Raw genomic sequence first — 24,222 nt, 5'->3', positions numbered from 1 at the left:
TCCTCCCTATACAAATCTACCACTAAAGAGCAGTTCAAAACTGAGGCCCTCTTAAAATCCAAGTCACTAGCATTCTGTCCCCAATCTCTTAACTGTCTTGGCCTCAAGGGAAGCCAGATATCAATGGCCATTTTCAGTGTTACGCCATTCTTGAACATCCATGGTCATCAATGAATGCTCACTGTACAGCACGCACTATTCTAATTGTTACAAAGCGAAAGGGGGTTCTTTCATGTGGCACCTTGGTGTAAATCCCAACAACTAGTGTAGAGGAAAACAGGTCTTTATTTACAATATTCCAACCTGGGGAGGGAAGTGAGCACTTCAGCTCAGAGCCCTGTTCTCCCACAGGACCCAGCACTTCCCTTGTTCCCCAAAAGGCTAGAAGCCAAAAACATGCCCAGAAGTTCCCCATCCCTTATCTATCAGCTATCTCCTTCAGGATCTGGGGTACGATGTCATCAGCCTCCGTATAACAGTCCAGGAAAACATGTGCTTTAACCTTTCAAAGCCACATGGTATTCTCCCTTTCCTTTCCAAGCCACATGGAGTTTTCCTCTTTCCTCCTTGCAAACTGTGTGAATCTCCTCTCTTCTTCCCTCTAAAATGATTGCTACCTTATTTTTAAATGCCTGACTGCGTCCTGTGACACAGTGGGTGTGGTAACCAGTTCTGACCTTTCACAGAACCTTGTGAAGGCTCTGTATGCTCTTTCAGCACTATTCCATGGTCAAAACCCCTCCCATCTCCTTGGGGCCTTGGAAGAACCAAAGTCATTTGCATAACCAAGACACTAGCTACTAGCCATAGTCATGCAAAGGCATCTTAAAAGCTGTTCCTTTTCCCCCCATCCCCCAACCCACAGGCTCTGGGGATTTTTGGAGACCCCCACTCTGTAACATAATCACTTTACATACATTGACAAACACAGCTTGTAAGTGCAAAGCTGAAATTAAAACCCAGGTCTTCCCTACTACAAAGTTCTCTCTCTTAGCAATTATGCTATAGTATGTGTGTGTGGGGGGGTGTAGATATTAACCTGAGTGAGAAACAGCCAGGCCTACTCACCACCTGTTACCCAGTCCAAAATCAGTGTTGTCTAGAGAGTCAATCACTTACACAGCCATTACCACACATGGTTTTGCAAGATTAACTTTTTTATTAATTTAAAAATCCAGAAATACAGTGACTATATAAATAAGTACCATATTTAGATACATGTTCTGTGGGAAGAGTGAAAGGGTAATGCTGTTATGTTACTGTTACTTGCTTACATGAGTTAACTATAAAATGGCTACAACTGCTAAATGGTACTTATGGTTTTTGTTATTCCAAGTGTTTATGATATAAATAAATACACAAGAATAACCACATCCATTCCTCTCTACTAACTATAGATGCTTGGCCTCTTCTTCCTATCTTCTATTTCCTACACAACACCAAACACTGGAGGTTTCTATGTTGGCCCAGCACACTTCCCCCGCTCCTGCTTCACATAGCACTTTGCAAAGGTGTGTCTTATCACCGGGGGGCAGGAGTCTATCTAGGGAAGCTCTCTGGGTGTTCTGAAGATTGAGCTTTCAGAGAACACCTGGGTGGGAAGGCTTTGGGGTGAGTCATCAAGAAGGGGAAATCACCACTTTGCTTTAGAATTGGTTACTTCTTTCCACACTATGGAAATACTGTGGCCTTTCAACCCTGGATGCCTTACCTCCCTTTCCTGAGGAGAATGTGTGGGAGGGGCTGGTGAGAGGCCAATGAAGGCCTGGCACAAAACTCCCATGTCTCTTTCATGAAAATAGACTCCTTAATGCCAACTTGCCATAAAGACTGATTTTTTTTTTTTACATTTTTCCCTATTGGTGTCAAATACTCTAAGAAAAAAATGTTCCTCTCACCTCTGGTCATAGAATGAGAAATCTTGGATTTCTGGGTCCTTAATATTTTTAAGTACTCACTAGAGTTTGTTCATGTCATTCAGAGGAGACAAATCTAAAAGACAAGCTTGACATCCTTGTGGTGGAGAATTTATAGTTTTCCCACAAAAATAATTTCCAAATCCAGGCCTCAGAATGGATTATTTATGCTCTGGTACTGGGCTACAAATAGACATTTTTGGACTAACTTTCTCTAGGATCTATGATTCAAATCCATGCTTTATGTGTGAAATGAGAATGGCAGGAAGGTTTATGATAAAGATTTGTATCAGAAGTCCCATCTTCTCAAATAAGCAATAATCCTAAATGAAGAGCCAACACTCAGAAGCTCATGAAGATTGAACCTCTTTGTAAAATAAAAATCAACTCTTGTAATTGGAGAAGAGAAACTGCTTTTTTAAGGAGCTTCTAGAGTTTAAACATTTCACCTAAATTTTTGGACTAGAGAACCATGGTCTCAAGAAAATTAGTGAGAATTGCACTATTAATTGGTGACTTTTACTGACTTGAAAACAAAAATGGCTTTGTTGACATTTATCAACTCCTTTAGTCAATAATTATTTGTCTAATATGGATTCAGTTTCTAAAAATATTAGCCAATTCTAACATCTTTATGGAAGCCCAGTAGTTTCAGGGAGAAAAGTGGTATCATGAGGAAAAGTTATTTATCACTTCATAGTGAATGCGGCCATAACGTGGTATTCTTACAGTTCACCCTGACACCATAGTTGGTGACTTCAACAATGTCATCACAGGCCCAAAGACAGAGCCTTCTGCTCACAGTTCCTTATTTATGCTCCTGGGTACCAACAACTGCCAAGATCCTTGGGAGTCAGGCCAAGGAAAGAAGGGAAGAGTCTTATGCTGGCCTTGCCTTAGAATGAAGGCTCTAGTTTAGTGTGTGTGTGTGTGTTTGTGAATTTTTTTAAAAAAACACAAGACATTCTAAAATTCAAAGAGTATAATTTCATACAAATATTTTCTCTGTACTACAGGACTCCTACTAAGAAGCAATTCCTTTCTCTTTCTTTCATTGGAATAACTTTCTGGGTAAAAAAAAACAAACCCAGGATCTTGTTTACTCTTTAACCTGTAAAGAAAAGTGATTCTCCTGAAACTACAGCAAAGTTATGGTGTTCCATTACTCTTCTTGTTACAAATAATTCAAGATTCATCTAGTCTCTTTGGAGAAGATGTTTAAGGGATGACACACCACTCCACATAAAGGAGCAAGTTATGCTGTGCATGACGTGAATAATTAGTTACACTTGACTTTGGGTTTTAGAGCACTGTTGACTTAAGCAAAATAAGCCTGCAGTCCAGCTGCAGCTTGAGTTTTCCTACTTTATTCAATACTGTTTGTCTCATCTAACAGTGGCCCTTTTCAGACCTTTCCAGGTATAGAACCCTCACCAAATCTTCAAGCTCTGTTCTGCACACACGACTTGAACACATTTGGCTGATCTGAGCTTCTCCTTCCGTGAATATCTTCCACTGGCCTAAAAGACAAACACAAAATGGCCTGGATACATAGCAGGTGAGCAGAGCCAATTAGGATTATAACCCATATCCACCCATCCTTCCACACTCATGCATTGACACACTGGGGAAACTAGGATACAAATGTCAGATGGTTTCAGCAAAATGGAAAATGGGCCATGGAATTTTCATTTCAACATACAGCATTTGTAAGAATCCAAAGAATAATACATAACTGACTACTCAAGAGTAAATTTAAGTATTATTCTTGGACATTTTACAGTATATTTAACATTTGCAAAATGCTGTTATCAGATTGTTACTGTTCAGGTGGTTCACTTGGCACCAGGTCAAATGAGGCAGTCTGGAAAACACTATCTGTTACATTATTGGGGCTTTGCTTACTTTGGGGGGCCCAAACGTTGATTTGGGTTATTTTATTATTTACTGCTCTTTTCTCTATTTCTGCCACCCTTTGTTAAAAATTGCTCAACTCTGCTTCCTGCTATGTGCACAGGCTGTCCTTACCTCCTCTTTAACACCCCTGAATCCCCTCCAATGGCTTCTTATATAGAGTTCCATTCTATTCCAGGTAAACATGGCTGTATCCCTTCCATTTCCTATTTTCTCCTCTCCCTCTATGGAACTGCCCACACTTCCTAAGTGTCCTTACCATATTCTCTATCCCACATTCTGTCACACTAATTGAGCAAACATTTTTGAGTGCATACTCCATGCTGAGCACTGGAAACTTCTCCATATCTTTGAGCCATTCCTTTTCTTAACTTTCCTGGTCCTTGAGAGTGGCAAGATGTTTTTTCTCCTGCTGTCATCTTGCCCTGTCAAATAACCTACATAACAAACTGCCCATCTCTGATAGCCTCCTCCACCTTCTCTTTATTCCTGTGCTCATGGTGGCACACCTGGAGAGCTCCCAGTCTAAAGTGAGCAAGCTCCTTTTAATTCAGAAGCTATGTTGAACCTCTTTTTTTTTTTTTTTACTAGCCACATAAGAGCATGACCCCCTACTTTACAGACTCAGTTTCTTGGTTCCTATTTCTCTATTTTATCCCCCTCAATGGCAAGGTACAAGAAAAAAGGAGAGAAGGTTTGGGCAAGCAACCAGCTTTGACTGAACCCCTAATGTGTGCCAGGGTCTGAGAGACACATTATATAAACGGGTCAGGATTGTTCTTCTTTGTAACCAGGGTCCCCTCACTACCCACTTCCCTCAGCTGTATAGTTTGAGGCACACACCCATTTTACTTCCATTATTCATCCCAAATCCTGTTACTAACAGGAAGTTTGCTTAAATAATCTTTCAAGTCCCCCAGTGCCTAGCAAACTGCCTTGTTCACAATATGAACAGAAACATGTTCTTTGAAATTAATTGGTAATTTCCAGTCACATAATTGGTCTTAGGATCCTAGACTCCGCCTCCTTTATTTCTTACTCACATGTAAGGACTCCCAACCCCTCTTTTTGAATTCTCCTATATCCTCATTTATTGTCTATCAGTCTCTGCAGAAAAAACAACTAATCTCATCAATGTTATTTCCAGAGGCTTATTGGATACCTCTGCTCAGATGGTTCTTAAGCATATTAAGCTAAAGATGTTCCAAGTGAAACTAATTTTTTTCACCAATACCTGCTTATTCTTCAATTTCCCATTGGTGAATGGTATTACTAATTCACCTAGTCTATAAAGTCATTTCAAACTCATTTCTCTCTTCGATACTGTTCTTGATGATTTAAGCTTAGATATGATCCTCACAGTGATCTCTGCTCCCCTGCCTAACAGATTTAATATAGTATAATCATTTCCTATTTCAGATTATCACCAGCTCTTTCATTAACCATCCAACTTTCACTCCACCAGCAAGTGCTTCTTTCTATAAAACATATCTGAATGCATCCTTTTTTTGCTTAAAAACTTTCACTGAAGTTCTCTGATCTGGGGATCAAGCTCAGCTTCTTAGCATGGCATATTGGGCTCTACAGAATCTGGCCTTATCAAAGTAGGTGCTTAATAAATCCATCTGACAGCCAAGAGACAGCTTTCCAAAACACTATTTTGATATCATTACACTGTTTGTATGCTTAGAGCAACTAACAAATGGTACTTGCCTTCTCAGTGGCTTCTTTCAGGCCCTATGACTACTTCCTACCTCCAACTCTTCTCATCTTTCTGTGCACCCTATGTGGTCTTTGTAATTGTTCTTCACTCATACCCACCTAACCACCCAGCCACCCACACCTACACCCACACCCACACTTCTTGTTTGCTCCTGTCTGAGTCTTCTCTTCGGCTGCATTCTATTCCTGGACTGATTCCCTGACCTGTTGCCCAGTCACACCCTTTGCTTTCAAACCACACCTCCTCCTGAAGCCCTTCCCAACTAAGCCCACCTGGCTCTCATCTCATTGTTCTTTGCAGATTCCCTTGAGCACTTAGGCATTTAACTCCTCAGAAATATACTAATCCACAGTGAAGGCATTTTCATGTTCTGTCTCGCCCATTAGAATTCCCTGTGGCTAGAAATTCTTTTATTCTTTCCGAAGTGCTCCTCACCCCCTAGTGCCTAGCAGTATCTAGTCCCTAGGCTCCATCTAGTGTAGAAAGTGGGAGAGCTACAACTATGCTTGAGTGCCTGAATGCTTTTAAAGAAACATTACCACCCAGGGGCAGTTACAAAGAGCCAAGCAGAGCTTTGATACAATGCAGGAATTGATATACATTCATTTTCTCTGTCTCTCATTCCGGCCACCAGAGGACATATCCTTCCAGATGTGAAGCCTCCATAAATATAACAGATCTGGAATCTTGTGAGCTTTCTCTAACCATCTTGAGAGTCGAGGTTTAGCAATTTCATTAAAGATATTCAGGAAACCATGATCTGAGGTAGCTATTCTCAACCACATCTGGATTTGTAGTCACCAGGTCCAAGCTTTTCAGTTCACATCCAGACACCCCATTCCCTGCTAAGTCACCAGAGGAAACACAGAACATCCTCTAATGTTGATATTGAACATTGATAATGTTCACCGAGAAGACAGAGGGACTTTATTGGGTGCTATGCTCCATTGAAAACTGGATGTATTTTCTACAGAGGAGTAAGGAAAGAGAGGACTGCTTACTCAGGGTTGTCCTGGTCACAAGCTTGAAGTGATGGAGCTCTTCAAACACCCTCTTGGAGATCTTCTCAATATGGAAATGCTGGAGGATGCCTGGGCCGAGCAAAAAGTGGGGCAGGTAGTCAGGCACTCTCCATCTGGAACCACCAGCACCTTTCTCTGCTTGAGCTGAGCATATCATCTCATTACTGGGGATTAGGAGTATTGAGCTGGGCTATATAATGTGCTTAACTGGGAACTTGGATGGCTCAAGTGCTATAATTAACTCCACTTGTTTTCTTGGCTCACTGTCCTCTCCCTGGTTCTTCAGTGGATGGAGATAAAGGGAAATAGTGCTGCTGGCCTTGGGAACCCCTCCTAGGGAAAGTGCATGGAATCAAACATGGGTGCTGATTGGAGCTTCTGCAGCCAGAGGCAGTATTAGAAATTCTGTTCTTGCCCCAAGTCTGGGTAGATGATGTTTCTGCCAAACCACTGGGTTGTCCTCTTGGCTAAGAGTGAGAGCCAGCAGTGGGATTGCAAACAGGTTGTTTGTGTAAAAGGAGAAGCCATTCCTGTTCTTAAACTCATCAAAAAACATATTTCCCTTTGAGGAACATGCACATCTCCTTTAGATTTTCTTATAAAAATGGGGAGAATTAAAATAAGGGGCTCCATAGGCTCAACACTGCCTGAATAGCTTTTATTAAAATAACTTATAAACAACCAAAAATGGCCTTGAGGTTAAAGAGCAACAGGTCATCAGCCCACTTAACTAATTCTCAAGAGGTCTACAGGGAGCAAGGTAAATGAAGCCTGGGTTTTTCTCTGCCCACCATGCAAAGGCCTTGATTACCCAGCACAATGAACAAGGTTATTTAGATGTTACACTAGCAAGTTGAAAAACATCCACACAGCTCTGTGGGGTATGAGACATTGCATGACAAATAGTGGACCTACTGCTAGGGAAGCCCACAGAACAGTGCTTAGTCCTGGGTATCCAGATACAGAGGAGCCAGGGAGCTAGAGACTGAAAATCTACGTTCCTAGGTATAGATCAAAATTAAATGTAGACAAGAAACATGTATATCCTAGCATATTTTTAAGGGGTAGGAAGGAACTCTTTCAAGAATGAAAGGTGGTAAAAAAAAATTGAATGCAAGGTGGTTATACAAAGGGAGAGAAAAAGCCCCACAAATACTAGAGCAGTTATTTCTCCAAGTATTGTCCAAGCGCCATCTGTATTAGAATCAGCTGGCTGTTGGTTAAAATTCAAAAGTTTATAACCTACCCAAGTCTACTGAAGTTGCATTTCATGGATGGGGTCAAGGAGTTGCATTTTAAACCACCTCCTTGCATGATGCTGAAACATACTAAAGTTTGAGTACTCTCAAGCCTTATGCAGGTGCCAGTAGAAGAAAACATGTGCATGATTTTCCAATTGATTTCACCTCTACACTTGGATTCCTAGAAAACTTGACCAGACTGGATCAGCACTCATCTTTTATCTATGGGATGGTTTGAATAGCTGTAGGATTATCATGAGCACAATGTGGCTTGCTATGGTAATGTGAATAATCAAATAAGAAAAGGAATTGGACAGCATAACTGGGATTGCTCCTACAGTAAGACTATAATCTTGAGGGTAGGATTGATGTTTTAAGTTTGTCTTACCCCAGAGTACATAGTATGATTCAGGAGACTACTTCCTACCAAATGAATGGATTTTCATGTTTGTGGAGCTTTGTGTTGAAAAGAATGGTAAACCACAGTTTGATAGTTTGCAACCCTAGCCACACACTAGAATCACCCATGGAGCTTTAAAAAAACTTAAGCCCAGGCTCTACTCCTGACCAATTAGTCAGAATCTCTGGGGTAGTTCCAGGCATTTGGTTTTAAAATAAAACTTCTGCCAAATCATTCTGATATGCAGCCAGGATTGAGAACCACTCCTCTAGTCTTGGTTGTGTAAGAAAGACAACAAACCCCAAGGGTCAACACTTACTTTTTAGCTTAAGCTAAGGTTAAAGTTAAAGGCCATAACAACAACTGTATTAGTCATGTGTTAGTTTCTAAGCAATCAGGACATCTTCTGACCCAAACGGTTGAAGAGATTGAAGAAAAATTAAGGTGAGTTTTACCCTCCTTCCCTGTGTACCCTTTACAGAAAACAAAATATTGTTTTGCTCACCCTTTCGAATGGTCCAAACATGGACCTCGACCTGAGGTTGTCTCTCTATCTCCAGTGCTATTTTTCTGGTAGTCTCCCCATCCTCCATGAACACAGACTCATATATGGGCATTGTTTCTTCTCCACAAAAGTAGCCTTTGCTGTCAAAGCTTTGGCCTGGAAGTTCTTCTAGAATCAGGAAGCAGGTATAGTTTTGTCACTGTTTTCCAAATTTAGAAACACACTTCTGCATTTATGTATCTCATTGTTTGCAACACCACATACTCATTAAAAGTGGACAATCAATAAGTATATTCTTACAGAGATAGAAGTTACACCCATATTTCACTGTGTCAGATTAGGCTGTCCCTATAATAGCCACCAAATCTCAAAGGAGCACATGACCTTTAATTTAAGTCCACATGATGACAGAATCCATAGTTTTGCAAAACACTGGCCCAAAAAGTCAAGTGGACATTTATGAGGAGGAAGAATGTGGCTAGGTACAAATCTCTTAGGTAATTAAGGAAACATAGGATTTTCCATGCTCGGTCAGGATCATTGTCTGTCTAGTTCAGTGTTACCAACAAAGACCCAGGGAATGGTCTGAAAGAGGGCCTTGGTTAACTTCTCTGACATCACTTATACTTAGAAAACATCTATGACACTCATTTATGTGTCTATACTTGCCCAAATAATCTATCCAAATCGGCTTGACATTTCTGAATGCTCTTTGATTTTTTGTAAGGGGAATGATAATACCAAATCAGCACCAGTGCCAAAAACTAGATGTCAGATTAGTTATATGCATGCTATGCCAAATGAATGGTTGGAAGACACAAAAAAATTGGTCAACTCCCTCAACTATGGATATTTAAAGTATAAACTAAACTTGTATTTCAGCCTCCAGATGTAAAGGTACCATGTCCTGATATTCATCATTCCACTCCACCCTTCTCATTCCTCATCCCTCTACCAAGAAAACTTTCTCTTGGTTGATTACTTGTGAGTTAGTTATTTTGCTGGCCCCTCATCACTCTCTTCATCTGTGTATTTAAAATGTATACTCAGACCCAGAACAAAAAAGAGAAGTCATGGACACTCTGACAACTTTGAATAAATGTATAAACCATCTGTAAAAGTATCTAATAAAAGCATTGAATGTTGAGTGCTTTAGATGTGTGACTCTAATTAGGAAGATCACTGTTGGCCAATGAGACATATTTTGCCTAGAGGTCGTAATCAAATTGCTATTGTATGCTTCTTGTTGACCATTATCTTTCCTGCTCCCACCACCATATTGGCATGGTAAGGACAAGATCAAATCTCTTGATGATTCCAGGTTGTATTACTCAATTTGTAGATTATTCTACAATCAAGATTCCTTTCTTCTTTAGACCTTCTTTTTAGTTATTTAAATATTCAGTAGGCCATTCTTAAAAAGGTGATATATTAGGTATTTAAGGAGTGCTCTAGCATTTTCAAATGGTGAAGGGGGAGGAGATCACTAAGTGTACCGGGACTCCTTTGTGAATACTTATCACCATCAGAATGAGAATTAAGTTCATTTCTTAAATTTTTCTCACCAGTTTAGTACTGTCTATGGCTATAATTGCCATATAAAATCCATGATGGCACTGGAAGTATCTACAATATGCTAAAAATTGTCCCAATGTCCTGAAGAGTCATCTATACCAAAACCCCTGCCCCTCCATGAGCTTAATTCACTCACCGGAAGAGATCTACAAGCAACAAAATCCATTAGTGACTCAATGCTGCCTGACACTTGAAAATGTTAAGTGTAAACAGTGTGTCTCTCCAATTACATAGTTGGAAACATTCTCCTCATTACACCTCCACCTCAAGGTGCTTTCTGATCACTCCATGTTCACTTTTATTTCCTTTCAGGGAATCATGCCATGCTTGAAGTCATTTCTGCCATTCCAACTTCCCAGTGGGAATGCTCCTGTTCTGAGCCTTCCAGAACTAAGAAATTAAGAAACCATTTCCTTACGGAAGTGGTGATGACTGATGAAGATAGTTTAGCCCAGCCCAGGAAACTTCTAAGTCTTAACAGGGGCTCTTTATGCTGTAATCCCAAAGGAAGTATAATTATGGGAATTCCTTGTATCATAGTGGTATAGTGGGGTGAGAAGGGAATTGGGGAACCTTCAGGAAGGGGAAATCTGACACAACCCTGTAGGTGGCCACTTATATGCCAGGAAAGGCAGCCTCTACTGAAGCAAATGCAAGAGAGAAAGATGAAACTCACATCCTTTATTCTGGCCCTAGTTTGTATTGAAGGAGCCTGGAATCACTTGTTATAATGAAACTTTTGGCTGTACCATCAGCGAATTTTGTCTTGTTTCCCTTCTCAACATGAATAACTGAATTTACTGTTGTTTTTCCCCCATCAATCATATTCTCTCTTCCATCCTTTGTTCCTTTTCCTCTGTCATGTGTTATTTTCTAAGAAGCTGATGATGTTATGATCTCCCCATTTGTCACTCCTTCACATTATTCAAGACTTCACTCGATATCACTTCTTCAGAGAAGCCTTCCCTGACAACTCTTTTCAAAGTGCCACCACCTCCCCATTCAAAATCACCTGATTCTATTTAATTTTTCTTCACAGTACTCCTCACAACCTAAAATTACCTTATGGTTTGTGTTTATTGTCTTTTTTTTCTCCCACTAGAATGTAAGGAGCATGCTAGCAAGTAGCCTTTTTCTGTCTTGTTCATCTCTCTATTTTCAGTGTCTATAACAGTGTCTTACACACAGTAGGTCCATAATATGTATTTTCAGATTGAATGCATGAACAAGTGCATGCCCCTCGGTGCACTAAAGTTGATGAGTACCTGCAGCTGGTGCCCTGGCCTCTGGGTAATGATGATTGTTAGGCAATTTGACTATCAGGAGTCATTCAACATGCAGACACCAATGTCTGGTTCACTGAGAGACAGTTACACAGAAAGGGACAGACACTATCTTCTATGTTGCTCTATCTCCATATACCTGAGTATAGAGTAGGAAAGGAGCCTTTTCAGAGAAATAGGTTTAGTCAATCAGACTTTTCAATATATTGCCAATTGGGATTTTGGAGGGCAGTTATTAAAATAATATATTTTATTATTTTTCTAATTACAAAAGTAGGGAGATCCAGTCAAGATAGCGGTGTAGGCAGATGTGGCTTGCCTCTTTGAACAATCACATCAAAATTACTACTAAAATATAGAACAACCATCACTCAGAAATGTCAGAATATGATTTGAATGGAAGTTTGACAACTACAGAATTAAAGAAACCACATCCATCAAGATGGGTGCAGACACAAATGGGCTGCTCTCTCACCCACATGTGGTGGATAAAAATTTGAGGAAGATATCTTGGGAGTAATGAATCCCAGTCCCATATCAGATCCCCAGCCCAGGGTTCCAGTGCCATGAAGGTAAGTCCCCACAACTTCTCACTGCAAAAAGCAGCAGGGATTAAGTCAGTGGCAGAAACTACTGGAGCCCCAATCAGTTCCTCCTAAAGAACCCAAAAATTCATATGGAACTAAAAAAGACCCCGAATAGCAAAAGCAATCTTGAGACAGAAGAACACGGCAGGAGGAATCATGATACTAGACATCAAACAATACTACAAAGCCACTGTGATCAAAGCAGTCTGGTACTGGCATAAGAAGAAACATAGATCAGTGGAACAGAATAGAGAGCTCAGAAATAAACCCAGGCCTCTATGGTCAACTAATCTTTGATAAAGGAGGAAGGAACATAAAACGGAGTGAGAAGAGCCTCTTTAACAAATGGTGCTGGGAAAACAGAACAGGAACATGCAAAAAAAATGAAACTAGACCACCAATTTACACCACACACCGGAATAAATTCAAGATGGATCAAAGACTTAAATGTAAGCCATGACACCATAAAAGTTCTAGAGGAAAACATAGGTAGGAAAATTTCAGATATCCCATGAAAGAATATTTTCACAGATACATCTCCTAAGGCAAAAGAAATAAAGAAAAAAAAATAAACAAATGGGACTACATCAAACTAAGAGTTTCTGCTCAGCAAAAGAAAATATCGGCAAGATGAAAAGGAAACCAACCATATGGGAAAACATATTTGCCAATGATATCACAGACAGGGGACTGATCTCCAAAATATATAAAGAGCTTATACAACTCAACATCAAGAAAACAGACAACCCAATTAAAAAATGGGCAAAGGACCTGAATAAACACTTATCTCAAGAGGACATACAGTGGGTCCATAGACACATGAAAAAATGATCAACATCATTAGCCATCAGAGAGATGCAAATAAAAACAACAATGAGATACCACTTTACACCAGTCAGAATGGCCATCATCAACAAATCAACAAACAACAAGTGGTGGTGAGGATGTGGAGAAATGGGAACCCTACTGCACTGTTGGTGGGAATGTAGACTGGTGCAGCCACTATGGAAAACAGTATGGAATTATCTCAAAAAACTAAAAATGGAACTGCCTTTTGAACCAGCGATTCCACTGTTAGGATTATACTCAAAAATTCCTAAAACCCTAATTCAAAAGAACTTATGCACTCCTATGTTCATTGCAGCACTGTGTACAATAGCTAAGTGCTGGAAACAGCCTAAGTGCCCATCTGTAGATGAGTGGATCAAAAAACGGTGGTACATTTACACAATGGAATACTATGTAGCAGAGAGAAAGAAGGAACTTCTGCCATTTGTGACAACATGGATGGAATTAGAGAGAATTATGCTTAGTGAAATAAGCCAGGCAAAGAAAGCAAAATACCATATGATATCACCTAATACAGGAAATTAAAGAACAACATAAACAAATGAACTAAATAGGACAAGGAACAGAATAGCAGTCAATAGGGGGGAGGGAGAGAAAGGGGATAAGTAAGGGAAGGGTTTAATCAAGGAATGTGTATAAATGACTCATGGACATGGACAATGGGGAGGAATATGATTGTGGGAGAGGGGGTGGGTTGTGTGGGGGAGAGCAATGGGGGAAAATGGGACAACTGTAATTGAAAAACAAAAAAATAAAAATAAAATAAGATTAAATAAATAAATAAATAAATAAATAAATAAATAAATAAATAAAACCCAGCAGGGATATGTCAGTGGAAGAAACTACTGGAGCCCCAATCAGTTCCTCTTAAAGAACTCACACATGAACTCCTACTCAGACTCACTCTCCCTGAGATCCAGCACTGGGGTAGCAGCCTGGAAGGCACCAGTGGAATACAGGGAGGAACTGAAGTGTCTGGCATAAAGGCGAGCAGAGGCCATTGTCTCTTTTCTAAACCCTCCCCCTACAGAGCCAGCAAGCTGGTGCCATATGTGAGACTCCATCAACGTGGCTTACACTGTTTGACCCATCTTGGATATGCCCAGAGACTCCGCCCCACCAAGCTAATTTTCCATATGAGTGGCTGGTCTTGGCTCGTGCTTCACAACTTCCTAAATCCTATCAAGCAAGCAACAGCTGGCCTCAGTGAGCTCCAGGCCCAGCACTAGCAGCAGACAGCTTAGATTACCAGTTTGGCTTCACTTGGGAATCTCCAAGCCCATACAAGTCGCAGGCCATCTTAGATTGCTTTATAGCTCAGGCAGGGTGCCCCAGGCAAAACACAGGTGGGGGCTGACCTTGGCCTGCACCACCCAGGAACCCTAGGACCAGTGCACTGAATGGACAGCTACAGACCACGTCAGAGCACCATTACCCTGCCCCTGCATAGCTGATCCTCCACAGAGAGTGGAGGTTCGTGGTTAGTGGTCACAGCCAGTCCTTCCAGCTGACTGGCCTGGATAAATTCCTCCCATTGATATGCCAATAGCAACCAAATCTCAACTACAGGAGAAAGGTGTGCTCAGCCCAAACAAAGGGCACACCTTGAGTACTTAGCTTGGGTGATAGGAGTGGCTGTGCCACTGGACCCTATCGGATACCTACTACATTACGCCATGCTACGAAGATACGGAGTCAAAAAGCTCTACCTAATACACAGAAAAAAAAAAAAAACAAACACAGGGAGGCTGTCAAATTGAGGACTCAAAGAAATATGCTCCAAGTGAAAGAACAGAACAAAAATCCAGAAAAAGAGCTAAATGAAATGGAGATAGCCAACCTATCAGATGCAGAGTTCAAAAACACTGGTGATCAGGCCCTGGCTGATGTGGCTCAGTAGGTCGAGCGCCGGCCTGCAAACTGAAGTGTCATGGGTTTAATTCCCAGTCAGAGCAGAGACCTGGGTTGCGAGCCAGGTCCCCAGTTGGGGACGTGTGAGAGGCAACCACACATTGATGTTTCTCTCCCTCTCTCTAAAAATAAATAAATAAAATTACACATTAAAAAAAAACTAAATAAATTCTAATTTTTTAAAAAAAGGGAAAAAATACTCGTGATCAGGATGCTCAGAGAAATGATTGAGTACCGTCACAAAATAAAGGAAGAAGTAAAGGTTATAAAAGAGAAATAAACAAAAATATACAGGGAATCAACAGTAATGGGAAGGAAGCCAGATTCAAATCAATGATTTGGAACAAAAAGAATAAATAAACATTCACACAAAACAGAAAAAAAAGAAACAAGAATTGAAAAAAATGAGGAGAGGATTAGGAACCTCTGGGACAACTTTAAAGGTGCCAACATCTGAATCATAGGGGTGGCAGGAGAAGAAGAAGAGCAAGAAATTGAAAACTTATTTGAAAAGTTAATGAAAGAAACGTCCCTATTTGGTGAAGGAAATAGGCATAAAAGTCCAGGAAGCACAGAGAGTCCCAAATAAGTTGGACCCAAAGAGGACCACACCAAGACACATCATAATTAAAACGCCAAAGGTTACAGATAAAGAGAGAATCTTAAAAGAAGCAAGAAAAAAGAAGAAAGTTATCTACAAAAAAGTTCCCATAAGACTGTCAGCAGATTTCTCAAAACAAACTTTGCAGGCAAGAAGATACTGACAAGAACTATTCAAAGTGAATAAAAGCAAGGACCTACAAACAAGATTACTCTATCCAGCAAAGCTATCATTCAGAACGGAAGGGCAGATAAAGTGCTTCCCAGACAAAGTAAAGCTAAAGGAGTTCATCATCACCAAGCCATTATTATATGAAGTTTTGAAGGGACTCATTTAAGAAAAAAAAAGAAAATCTAAACTATGAACACTAAAATGACAGCAAACTCAAAACTATCAACAACTGAATCTAAAAAATAAAGACAAAAACAAACTAAGCAAAGAGCTATAACAGGAATAGAATCATAGGTATGGGGATCATTTGGAGGGTTATCAGCTGGGAGGGGGAATAGGGAGAAGAGGAAAATGGTGCAGGGATCAAGAAGCATAATTGGGAGGAACAAAATAGGGGGATGTTAAGAATGGTACCGTAAATGGAGAAGCCAAAGAACTTACATGCAGAACCCATGGACATGAACTAAGTGGGGTAGAAGGGATTGCTGGAAGGAAGGGGAATACTGGGTGGAGGGCTGCAAAGGGAAAAAATGGAACAACCGTAACAGTGTAATTAATAAAATATACTTAAAAATAGTTACAAAATATACATTGAACATTTTGAAAGTATAGATAAACAAAAATAAGGAAATATAATTACCCATGATTCAATCACCTCAATGTAATCACTGTCAACATTCTCCATATATTCTTCCAGTCTTTTTTTTTTTTTTTTGGTCTAAGTGAATTATAAACACTTTCTTTTTTAATACATAAAGTGGGATCATATTGCACATATTGTTTTGTGTTTGCTCACTGTACTTAAATATATTACAAACATCTTTCTGTGTCATTAAATCTGGATCTACAATGATTTTTAATGTCTGTGTACTACGCCATAGTACAGATATACCATAATTTATTTAACCATCCCCATATTGGTAGACGTTCAAATTGTTTATCATTTTTCACTATTGTAAACAGCACTGCACCAGAAATAATTTTTTAATGTGTTTTATTGATTATAATATTACATTTGTGCCAATTTCCCTTCCCTCTGCTCCCCTCCACCCAGTGGCCCCCCTCCCTCCAGTTGTCCCCCCCTTTTAGATCATGTCCATTAGTTGTGCATACAGTTCTTCTCAACCTCTCTCTGTCTATTCCATTCCCTCCTACCATGATCCTTAATTCCTATATCATCTCCCTCCCTCTCCCCATTCCCCCTCCCTGTTGACCTCCCCCCAAAATGTTCCCCGTACCTATAGTTCTTTTTCCACTCTCGTTGCCTGTTTAGTTTTGCCTTTGTTTCAATTCCCTAGCTTCTGTTGTTTCTTGTGATGCAGTTTTCATTTTAGATTTCATTGTCTTGATCCTCCTTTTTCTAAACCAGTCCCTTTAACATCTCATATAACAGTGGTTTGGATCTAATGAACTCTTTCAGTTTTATTTTGTCCTGGAAACACTTTCTCTGTCCTTCTATTCTGAATGACAATTTCGCTGGATAGAGTATTCGTGGTTGTAGGTTTTGGATTTTCATTACTTTGAATATTTCTTGCCAGTCCCTTCTTACCTGCAGGGTCTCCCTTGAGAAGTCAGCTGATAGTCTAATTGGGACCCCTTTGTACATAATTCTTTTCTTCTCTCTTGCTGCTTTTAAGATTCTCTCTTTATCTTTAATTTTTGACATTTTGATTATAATGTGTCTTGGAGTGGTTCTCCCTGGGTCCAGTTTTTTTGGAACTCTCTGTGCTTCCTGGACCTGTAAGTCTATTTCCTTCCCCAAGTCTGGGAAGTTCTCCTTTATTATATTTTCACTCAATTTTTCAAGTTCTAGTTCATCTTCCTCACTCTCTGGCAAACCAATGATTCTTATGTTGGGCCTTTTATAGCTGTCCCAGAGGTTTCTGATCCTCTCATCGTTGCTTCCCATTTCCTCTCTCTGCATTGGTTGACTGCTTGTTCCTTCTCCATATTCCAGTTTGTTGAAATGAACTCTGGATTTTTTTTCCTCACCATCTGTCTCGTATGTGGTTTTGTTCCTTTCGTTATGAGTGTTTTTCGCTTCTTTCTCATCTTTTTCCAGATCTTTTGTGAATTCTGTAAGCCACCTGATAACAATGGCCCAGAACTGAGCATCTGACAGGTTTCTTATCTGTTCATCTGTCAGGTTCTCCATCTGTTGCCTGGTGAGCTGTGCCACCGGGATTTCTATAGTTGTCTGCCTCATTTTGACAGATGTGTTTTGTTTTCTTGGGCCGGCTGTAGGGGGCAGTGCCTGTGTACTCGTAATGACCCAGCGACCGGCGCCGTTCGGCAACCTTTCTTGCTGTGCCGTGGTGCTTTGTCGTCACAATCCAGCGACTGGTGCCTGTCCGCGACCTATTTCGCAGCCCTGTGGCGCTTTCTTTGGGGGCGGGGGTCCAAGATGGATTCACACAGTTATTCCGCTAGGAGACCGGGATCCGTCCTCCCGCCCCCCTGGGCCTCACTGTTCAAGGCGATGTGGTGGCTGCTTTCCCCAGCGTTGGGGTCGCGAGCTGCCGGGGGTTCGACTGCAGCCGGGATTGTTCTCCCCGCCGCTGTCCCAGGTGCGACCGCAAACAGCGCCGCCCCCTTTCGCTCTTACCTGCCCAAAGGGCGCCGCTGGTTTATAACTTCATATGTTGGGCTTCCGTGTAGTTTTATTTTCTGGAATTTCTAGTTATCCTTTGTTTTGAAGTAGTTGTATTCCTCTCTAGTTGTAGAGGGAGACCTAGCGCGTCCGTCTAAGCCTCCATCTTGGCCGGAAGTCCCAGAAATAATTTTTTGTATATCTTTGTATGTCTCATTACTTAAGATTCTTAGGAGTGGCATTGCTTAGCCAAATAGTATGGAAAGTAAGTTTTTAATAAATATTACCGATCTGAGAGGCGAATTATTTAAAGGCAATGCCTATTCTATATCCTGTTCTCACACCTTTTTGATTTATTAACTTCTTATTTAAATCACGTGCATCAATAAAATCCTAAGCACAGAATGAAATGGGATTTGGTTTCAAGGTCTGTGATTCGAATTGGAATATTATACAGTAGGAGGATTTATCTTACTTGGGGCAGTTCAGGTAAGCTATTAGTTTAAACTGAAATTATCATATTGTATTACTTACATGACTGTAGGCATTAGACCCTTGACTGAAGAGAAAATTGTGTTCATGGAATTACTACTGACATTAAAATGTTTGAGGATCCAGTGAGACCACAGACTTGGAAGTCATAATAGGCCATCATGGCTGGATGGCCCTGTGACCATATTGATAACAGAATGTACTCTCTTCCTACCCCTAATGAGCACATTTCTTTACCAATTTCAAGGGCCTAATTCTCTACTCCAGATCAGATAGCTCCTGTCTTTCCTGTCCACACCCCATCACTGTTTACTCAGGAAGATAAAGGTCGTTATATTAAGAAAGATTTTGTTTGTGCCATTAATAAATGTTTTTCAAACTTTAATGTGCAGTGGAATCAACTGAGGAGTATTGTTACAGTACAGATTCTGATGCGGTAGGTCTGGGGTGGAACCTCAGAGTCTGCATTTCTAACTGCCTTCCAGGTGTTGCTGGCCCACAAATCACATTTTGAGTAGCAAGACCATAAATCATCCTGGACCTACCTATGTCAGGGGTTCCCAAACTTGCCTGAAAATTAATAACATCTGGGGATCTTTTAAAAATTTCATAGTGGAGGCCACATCTCATGCCAATTAAATCATGATCTCTAAAGATTGGACACAAATATTTTTAGAAACTCTCAGGGGAATTCCAAAGTGTAGACAAATTTGAAAACCATTGGCCTAAATGAAGATGCTTTTAAAAACATACATTGAGCCCTGACCAGTGTGGTTCTGTTGGTTAGGCATCATCCTGCAAGACTGAGGGTCACTGGTTCAATTCCTGGTCAGGGCACATGCCTGGGTTGCTGGTTTGGTCCTCAGGTGGGCGCATATGAGAGGCAACCAATCGAAGTTTCTCTCTCACATCGATATTTCTCTCCTTATTTTTCTCCTTCCCTTCCCCTCTCTCTATAAATAAATAAAGAAAGAAAATATTTTTTTAAAGAAAAAATATACATTGAAAAAGTCATGGTTGTCTGCTACTCATGAGGATTTGCCTAAATTGAAGGAATAAATAATTTATCTCTCTGTCTACATTTCAAAATGTTTGTTTTCTCAACCATGTTTACAAAAATGCTTTGCATGTAGGCATACGAAATGATAAATTCTTGTCCTTGGAAGTAATTAATTCATTCACTCTTAGAATGTTAGAATGTTGAAGCTAGAGGAACCCTAAGAAATAATTTATTCTAACTCTCTCATTTTGCAGAGAAGAAAACTGAGGCTCAGAGAGGTGGTGTCACACAGGAAACCAGTAGCTGAGTTAGGGCTAAAATACTTGATTACCAATCTCATATTCTGTCAATCCCAATACTACAAACTATATTTTCATCTAGCTCATGTGTTAAAACTGTTACTTAAAGAATCAATTTGCCATTTGTTATCAGTTTATGTTTTCTATTGGCCTGGAAAAGAGAGTGGGCTGTAAGTGACCTGGCTTCTAGGCCTTGGTTTTATTATCTATTTGTGTGACCCTGGGCAAGTCACTACTTATATACCCCAGTTTTCTTATCTTTAACAGAGAAAAAATAATATAATGATAGAATTTTAGTCTTGGAAGGAGGCTTGGAGATCAACTGTTCTAAACTTCTTATTGTACAGATGAGGCTGTTGAGGCCCAGAGCAGACTTGGCACATTTCCAAGGTTGCACAGCAACTTAGGTTAGGACCAGACCCACTCTCCTTCCGATATACCTCACCTGTCTCTCATTCTATCTCAAAAGGTATTGGATGTTATTGTGCTTTGATGAGTTAAATAGTAATATAAGTCAAAGCTGCTACTGTTCTTCCTAATCATCATCATAATCTAATTTCTGTACTAGATATTTTTTTATTTTTTAAATGTATTTAAAAATTAATTAATTACTTTTTTAACAAGGTTACTTTATTTTATTTTATTTTTATTTTTATTTGTCTGTTTTTAGAGAGAGGGGAAAAGAGAAAGAGAGGGAGGGAAACATCAATGTGCAGTTGCCTCTCACGCGCCCCCAACTGGGGACCGGGTGTACAACCTAGTCATGTGCCCTGACTGGGAATTGAACACTTGGTTCACAGGCCGATGCCCAATCCACTGAGCCACAGCAGCCGGGTATTTTTTAAATGTATTTTATCGTATTTTTCCATTACCATTAATCCCCTCTATACCCCTTTCCCCCCAGCAATCACCACACTGTTGTCCATGTCGATGAGTCCTTTTTACTTTTTGCTTAATCTCTCTACCCGCAACATTCCCCCTGGAGCCTTCAACTTGCTATCTATGAGTCTGTTTCTATTTTGCTTGCTACTTCAGTTTGTTCATTAGATTCCACATATGAGTGAAATCATATGGCATTTGTCTTTCTCCGACTGGCTGATTTCACTTAGCATAATATTTTTCAGGTCTATCTATGTGGTCGCATAGGGTAAATATTTCTTCTTTTTTTATGGCTGATTAGTATTTCATTGTGTAAATATCCCATCTGATAAGGCGTTAATATCTAAAATTTATAAAGAACTTAAAAAACTCAAAACCAAAACAAATAAATAAATAAACCAAACCAATTAAACAATGGGCAAAGGACCTGAGTAGACACTTTTCCAAATAGGACATACAGATTGCCAATAGACATATGAAAAGATGCTCAACATCACTAATCATCAGAGAAATGCAAATTAAAACCACAATGAGGTATCACTTCACACAGGTCAGAATGGCCATCATCAATAAATCAGCAAACAAGTGCTGACGAAGATGTGGAAAAAGGGGAATCCTTTTGCACTCTCTACTATTTATGAAACCAAGCCTTAAGTTTGGCATTTAGGGCTACATGGAGTCAAAGGCATAGTTGACAAAAACAAACTCCCAGTCTAATTCTTAGTAGTCCATTTCTTCTAAGCAACCATGTTACCAGTCCTTCAAGAGAGGAAAGTATAGTTCATTATTAGTAGAATTGTTATCATTACAATGATATCGCAGGTTGATTATGTTTCTGATGCTCATGGAACATTGAGAATGACTATGTGGGTATCTCAGTCAACCAAAGGCAGGGCTTCCAACCAACGCACCTTTTGCCTTTTTACCTGGACACACCTTGCAGCACTTCCCGTCTATTTTTTGAGGGTACTTGCAGGGGTATTGGTTGGGGCAGTGAATTTTCTTACACTCTTGTTTGGTGACGTTACAGGTACACAGCACGCACTCCACAATGCCAAATGCCCGGAGGTTAGGGTGCCAAGATTCGCCATGAGAATAGGTCTTTCCATTGGAAACACACACTGAAAGAGAACACAATATTGGAAATTAAATGCTGGGAAGCTAAAATGGGCCCCTGTGCTCAGAACCCAAGCCATGAACTTCGTAAAACATCAAGCATCCTTTGTTCTTTACATGGCCATGGAGATACATTTACAAGGCAGCCTCTTCTAACTAAAAATGCAGCTTGAGACTTTTCTACAACTGGCAACTATTCACTGAGGTTCTTCAGCAGTAGCCTCTGGATGCTCACAAGTGCCTGGCTGTCAATAAATAAATATTTTTTAAAGTGCAGGAATGAATGAAAGCATGAAAGCAAAGTTGTATCTGTCCTGGGTACCTGATAAGGAAGCTCTAGTACAATGTAGTTTTGATAGCTATAGTTCATAGAGAATATGGACCAAGTGGGTGTGCTTCTTGGCCTGAAAATTTCCCAGAGAGATTTACCATCCAGACAGGCTAGATGCAAAACCTACTGCTCTTCCCAAAAGAACATCTTTTTCCAGATCCTGAAGCAAATCCATTCAGAATATCAAATGCTTTGAAAGTCTGATCCACAAACACAGATGGGTATGGAGCCTAATAGTACTGGCCTGGGAAGAAAGGTGCGAAGACAAGATTGAGAAGAAAAGGAACTACATCACCCAGGTAAGTGGTTAAAGGTAGCCTTTTTTTTTTTTTTTTTGCCTCTAATCTTTAGGCAGCATCCTCTGTCCCCCACCATACAGTGGCTGTAGAGATTTGGCTGGAGCGAATCACTGCCTGTCCTAGAGATAACCTTTGGTGGTCTCACATTTTTTGAATGGGAAGTGAAGTCACTGGCTCCATGTTTTCTGAGGAGCCCCACAAGAGCAAGCATCTGGGCTGCAGGCTGAGAGGCCTATGAAGGTAAGGGGTCACAGGAACATCCTTTAATGCAATCCAACCAAAACATACCCAGCTCCTACTATAAGGCACGGAACTAGGAGCTAGGAGCTAGGAGCTCAGAGCTAGGAGCTGGGATCCAGGATGAGAACTGCATAGGGCTGTGAATGGAGGTCTGAGAATGAGTTGTCTCTCATTTTGAAAGTGTTGAGACATTTTAGAGACTTCAAACCATGACTGGGGCGGGGTGTGTTTCTCATTATTACCATCACCTCATCATACCCAGCGAGACCTGTTGGCATCCTAATCAACAACATCTCTAGAGTTGGTTGTATCACTTAAGGTGGGGCTAGGGTGGGAGAAATAGCCCACTTGGGGCGTTTCTGGGCATTAACTGATTTGGCTGCAAGACAGTGGCCTCAGAAGGATGAATCACTGGGCTATTTCTTTCTCATCAAGTCCACTGGGTGACATTAGGAAATATGAATGATGTTGGCTGCCTTTTTCTGTTCTTTGTAAGAACTGCTAGAGTACTAGGCACTCTAACAGGTCAATCCATGTAAAGATTTCCAAGTACCTAAGAATCAAAATCAGAGAAGTTCTGAACCTTACAGCACAATAGAATAGGGACTTGATATCTAAACTGTGAGGCTCAGGGCTGTGGATGGAATCACAAGACAGGAAGGATGTGTTTTTTCCTCTCCTGCCCTGACCTCTTCTCTCTCCTCCCCAGACAGTGAAACTCCCTTCTAGACAATGCAATTAAGTGGGTACATTGTCTGCTTCAAGATTTTTAGACTGGACTCAAGTTCAAAATGGTAGAGTGCTGGTTGCTTCTTCTCTTTGACTCTACCAAGGGATCAAGTATATTGTATCTGAGAGGAGGACACAGTTAACAGAACAGCCAAAAAAAAAAAAAAAAAAAGTGCTGGCAAGGCTCCCAGTGTTATATAGCTAGGATCCCTTTCCCCTAAATGTTTGGACTAAGGAAACAATCTAGACTGGATGAGAGCCTACATTCTGAAGTTCAACAGGGTGAGGTTAATTTTGTGTAGGGAAATGCAGCCTTCTCCCCACCAACAAATTCTCAAGATGATTTTGAATGCATCCATATGGGGCATTGGGAGATGGGGGTGGGGACAAGCGATTATCCAGTGAACTATGGTAGAAAGGTCAGGAAAGAACTGCTGCAACCAAATCAATGGGGGCAATGAATAAATGTGAACCAGCTGGGGCTTTTGTAGGACATGGAGAAAATCAAGGGATGAGCCTCTGCCCTGAAAATGAAGAGGCCTGTAGGAA

The 24,222-nt window shown here is 40.5% G+C and overlaps 1 protein-coding gene across 1 annotated transcript in view; it reads right to left on the bottom strand.

The window, feature by feature from the left end:
• Nucleotides 1-3,284: 3,284 nt before the first annotated feature.
• The window catches only part of CHRDL1 (chordin like 1), a 149,967-nt gene continuing 129,029 nt past the window's right edge, over nt 3,285-24,222 (bottom strand). The window contains exons 9-12 of the mRNA XM_090263977.1: nt 21,870-22,079; nt 8,722-8,889; nt 6,555-6,644; nt 3,285-3,436 (exon numbers count right to left, since the gene is read on the bottom strand). Of these exons, the coding sequence (XP_090120103.1) occupies nt 3,306-3,436; nt 6,555-6,644; nt 8,722-8,889; nt 21,870-22,079 (599 nt within the window). The 3' untranslated portion in view covers nt 3,285-3,305. The remainder of the gene's footprint in view (nt 3,437-6,554; nt 6,645-8,721; nt 8,890-21,869; nt 22,080-24,222) is intronic.

The sequence above is a fragment of the Furipterus horrens genome, unplaced genomic scaffold, assembly GCF_987537825.1.
Source record: "Furipterus horrens unplaced genomic scaffold, mFurHor1.1.pri manual_scaffold_17, whole genome shotgun sequence".
NCBI lineage: Eukaryota > Metazoa > Chordata > Mammalia > Chiroptera > Furipteridae > Furipterus > Furipterus horrens.
This window is presented reverse-complemented; position numbering and strand designations above follow the sequence as displayed.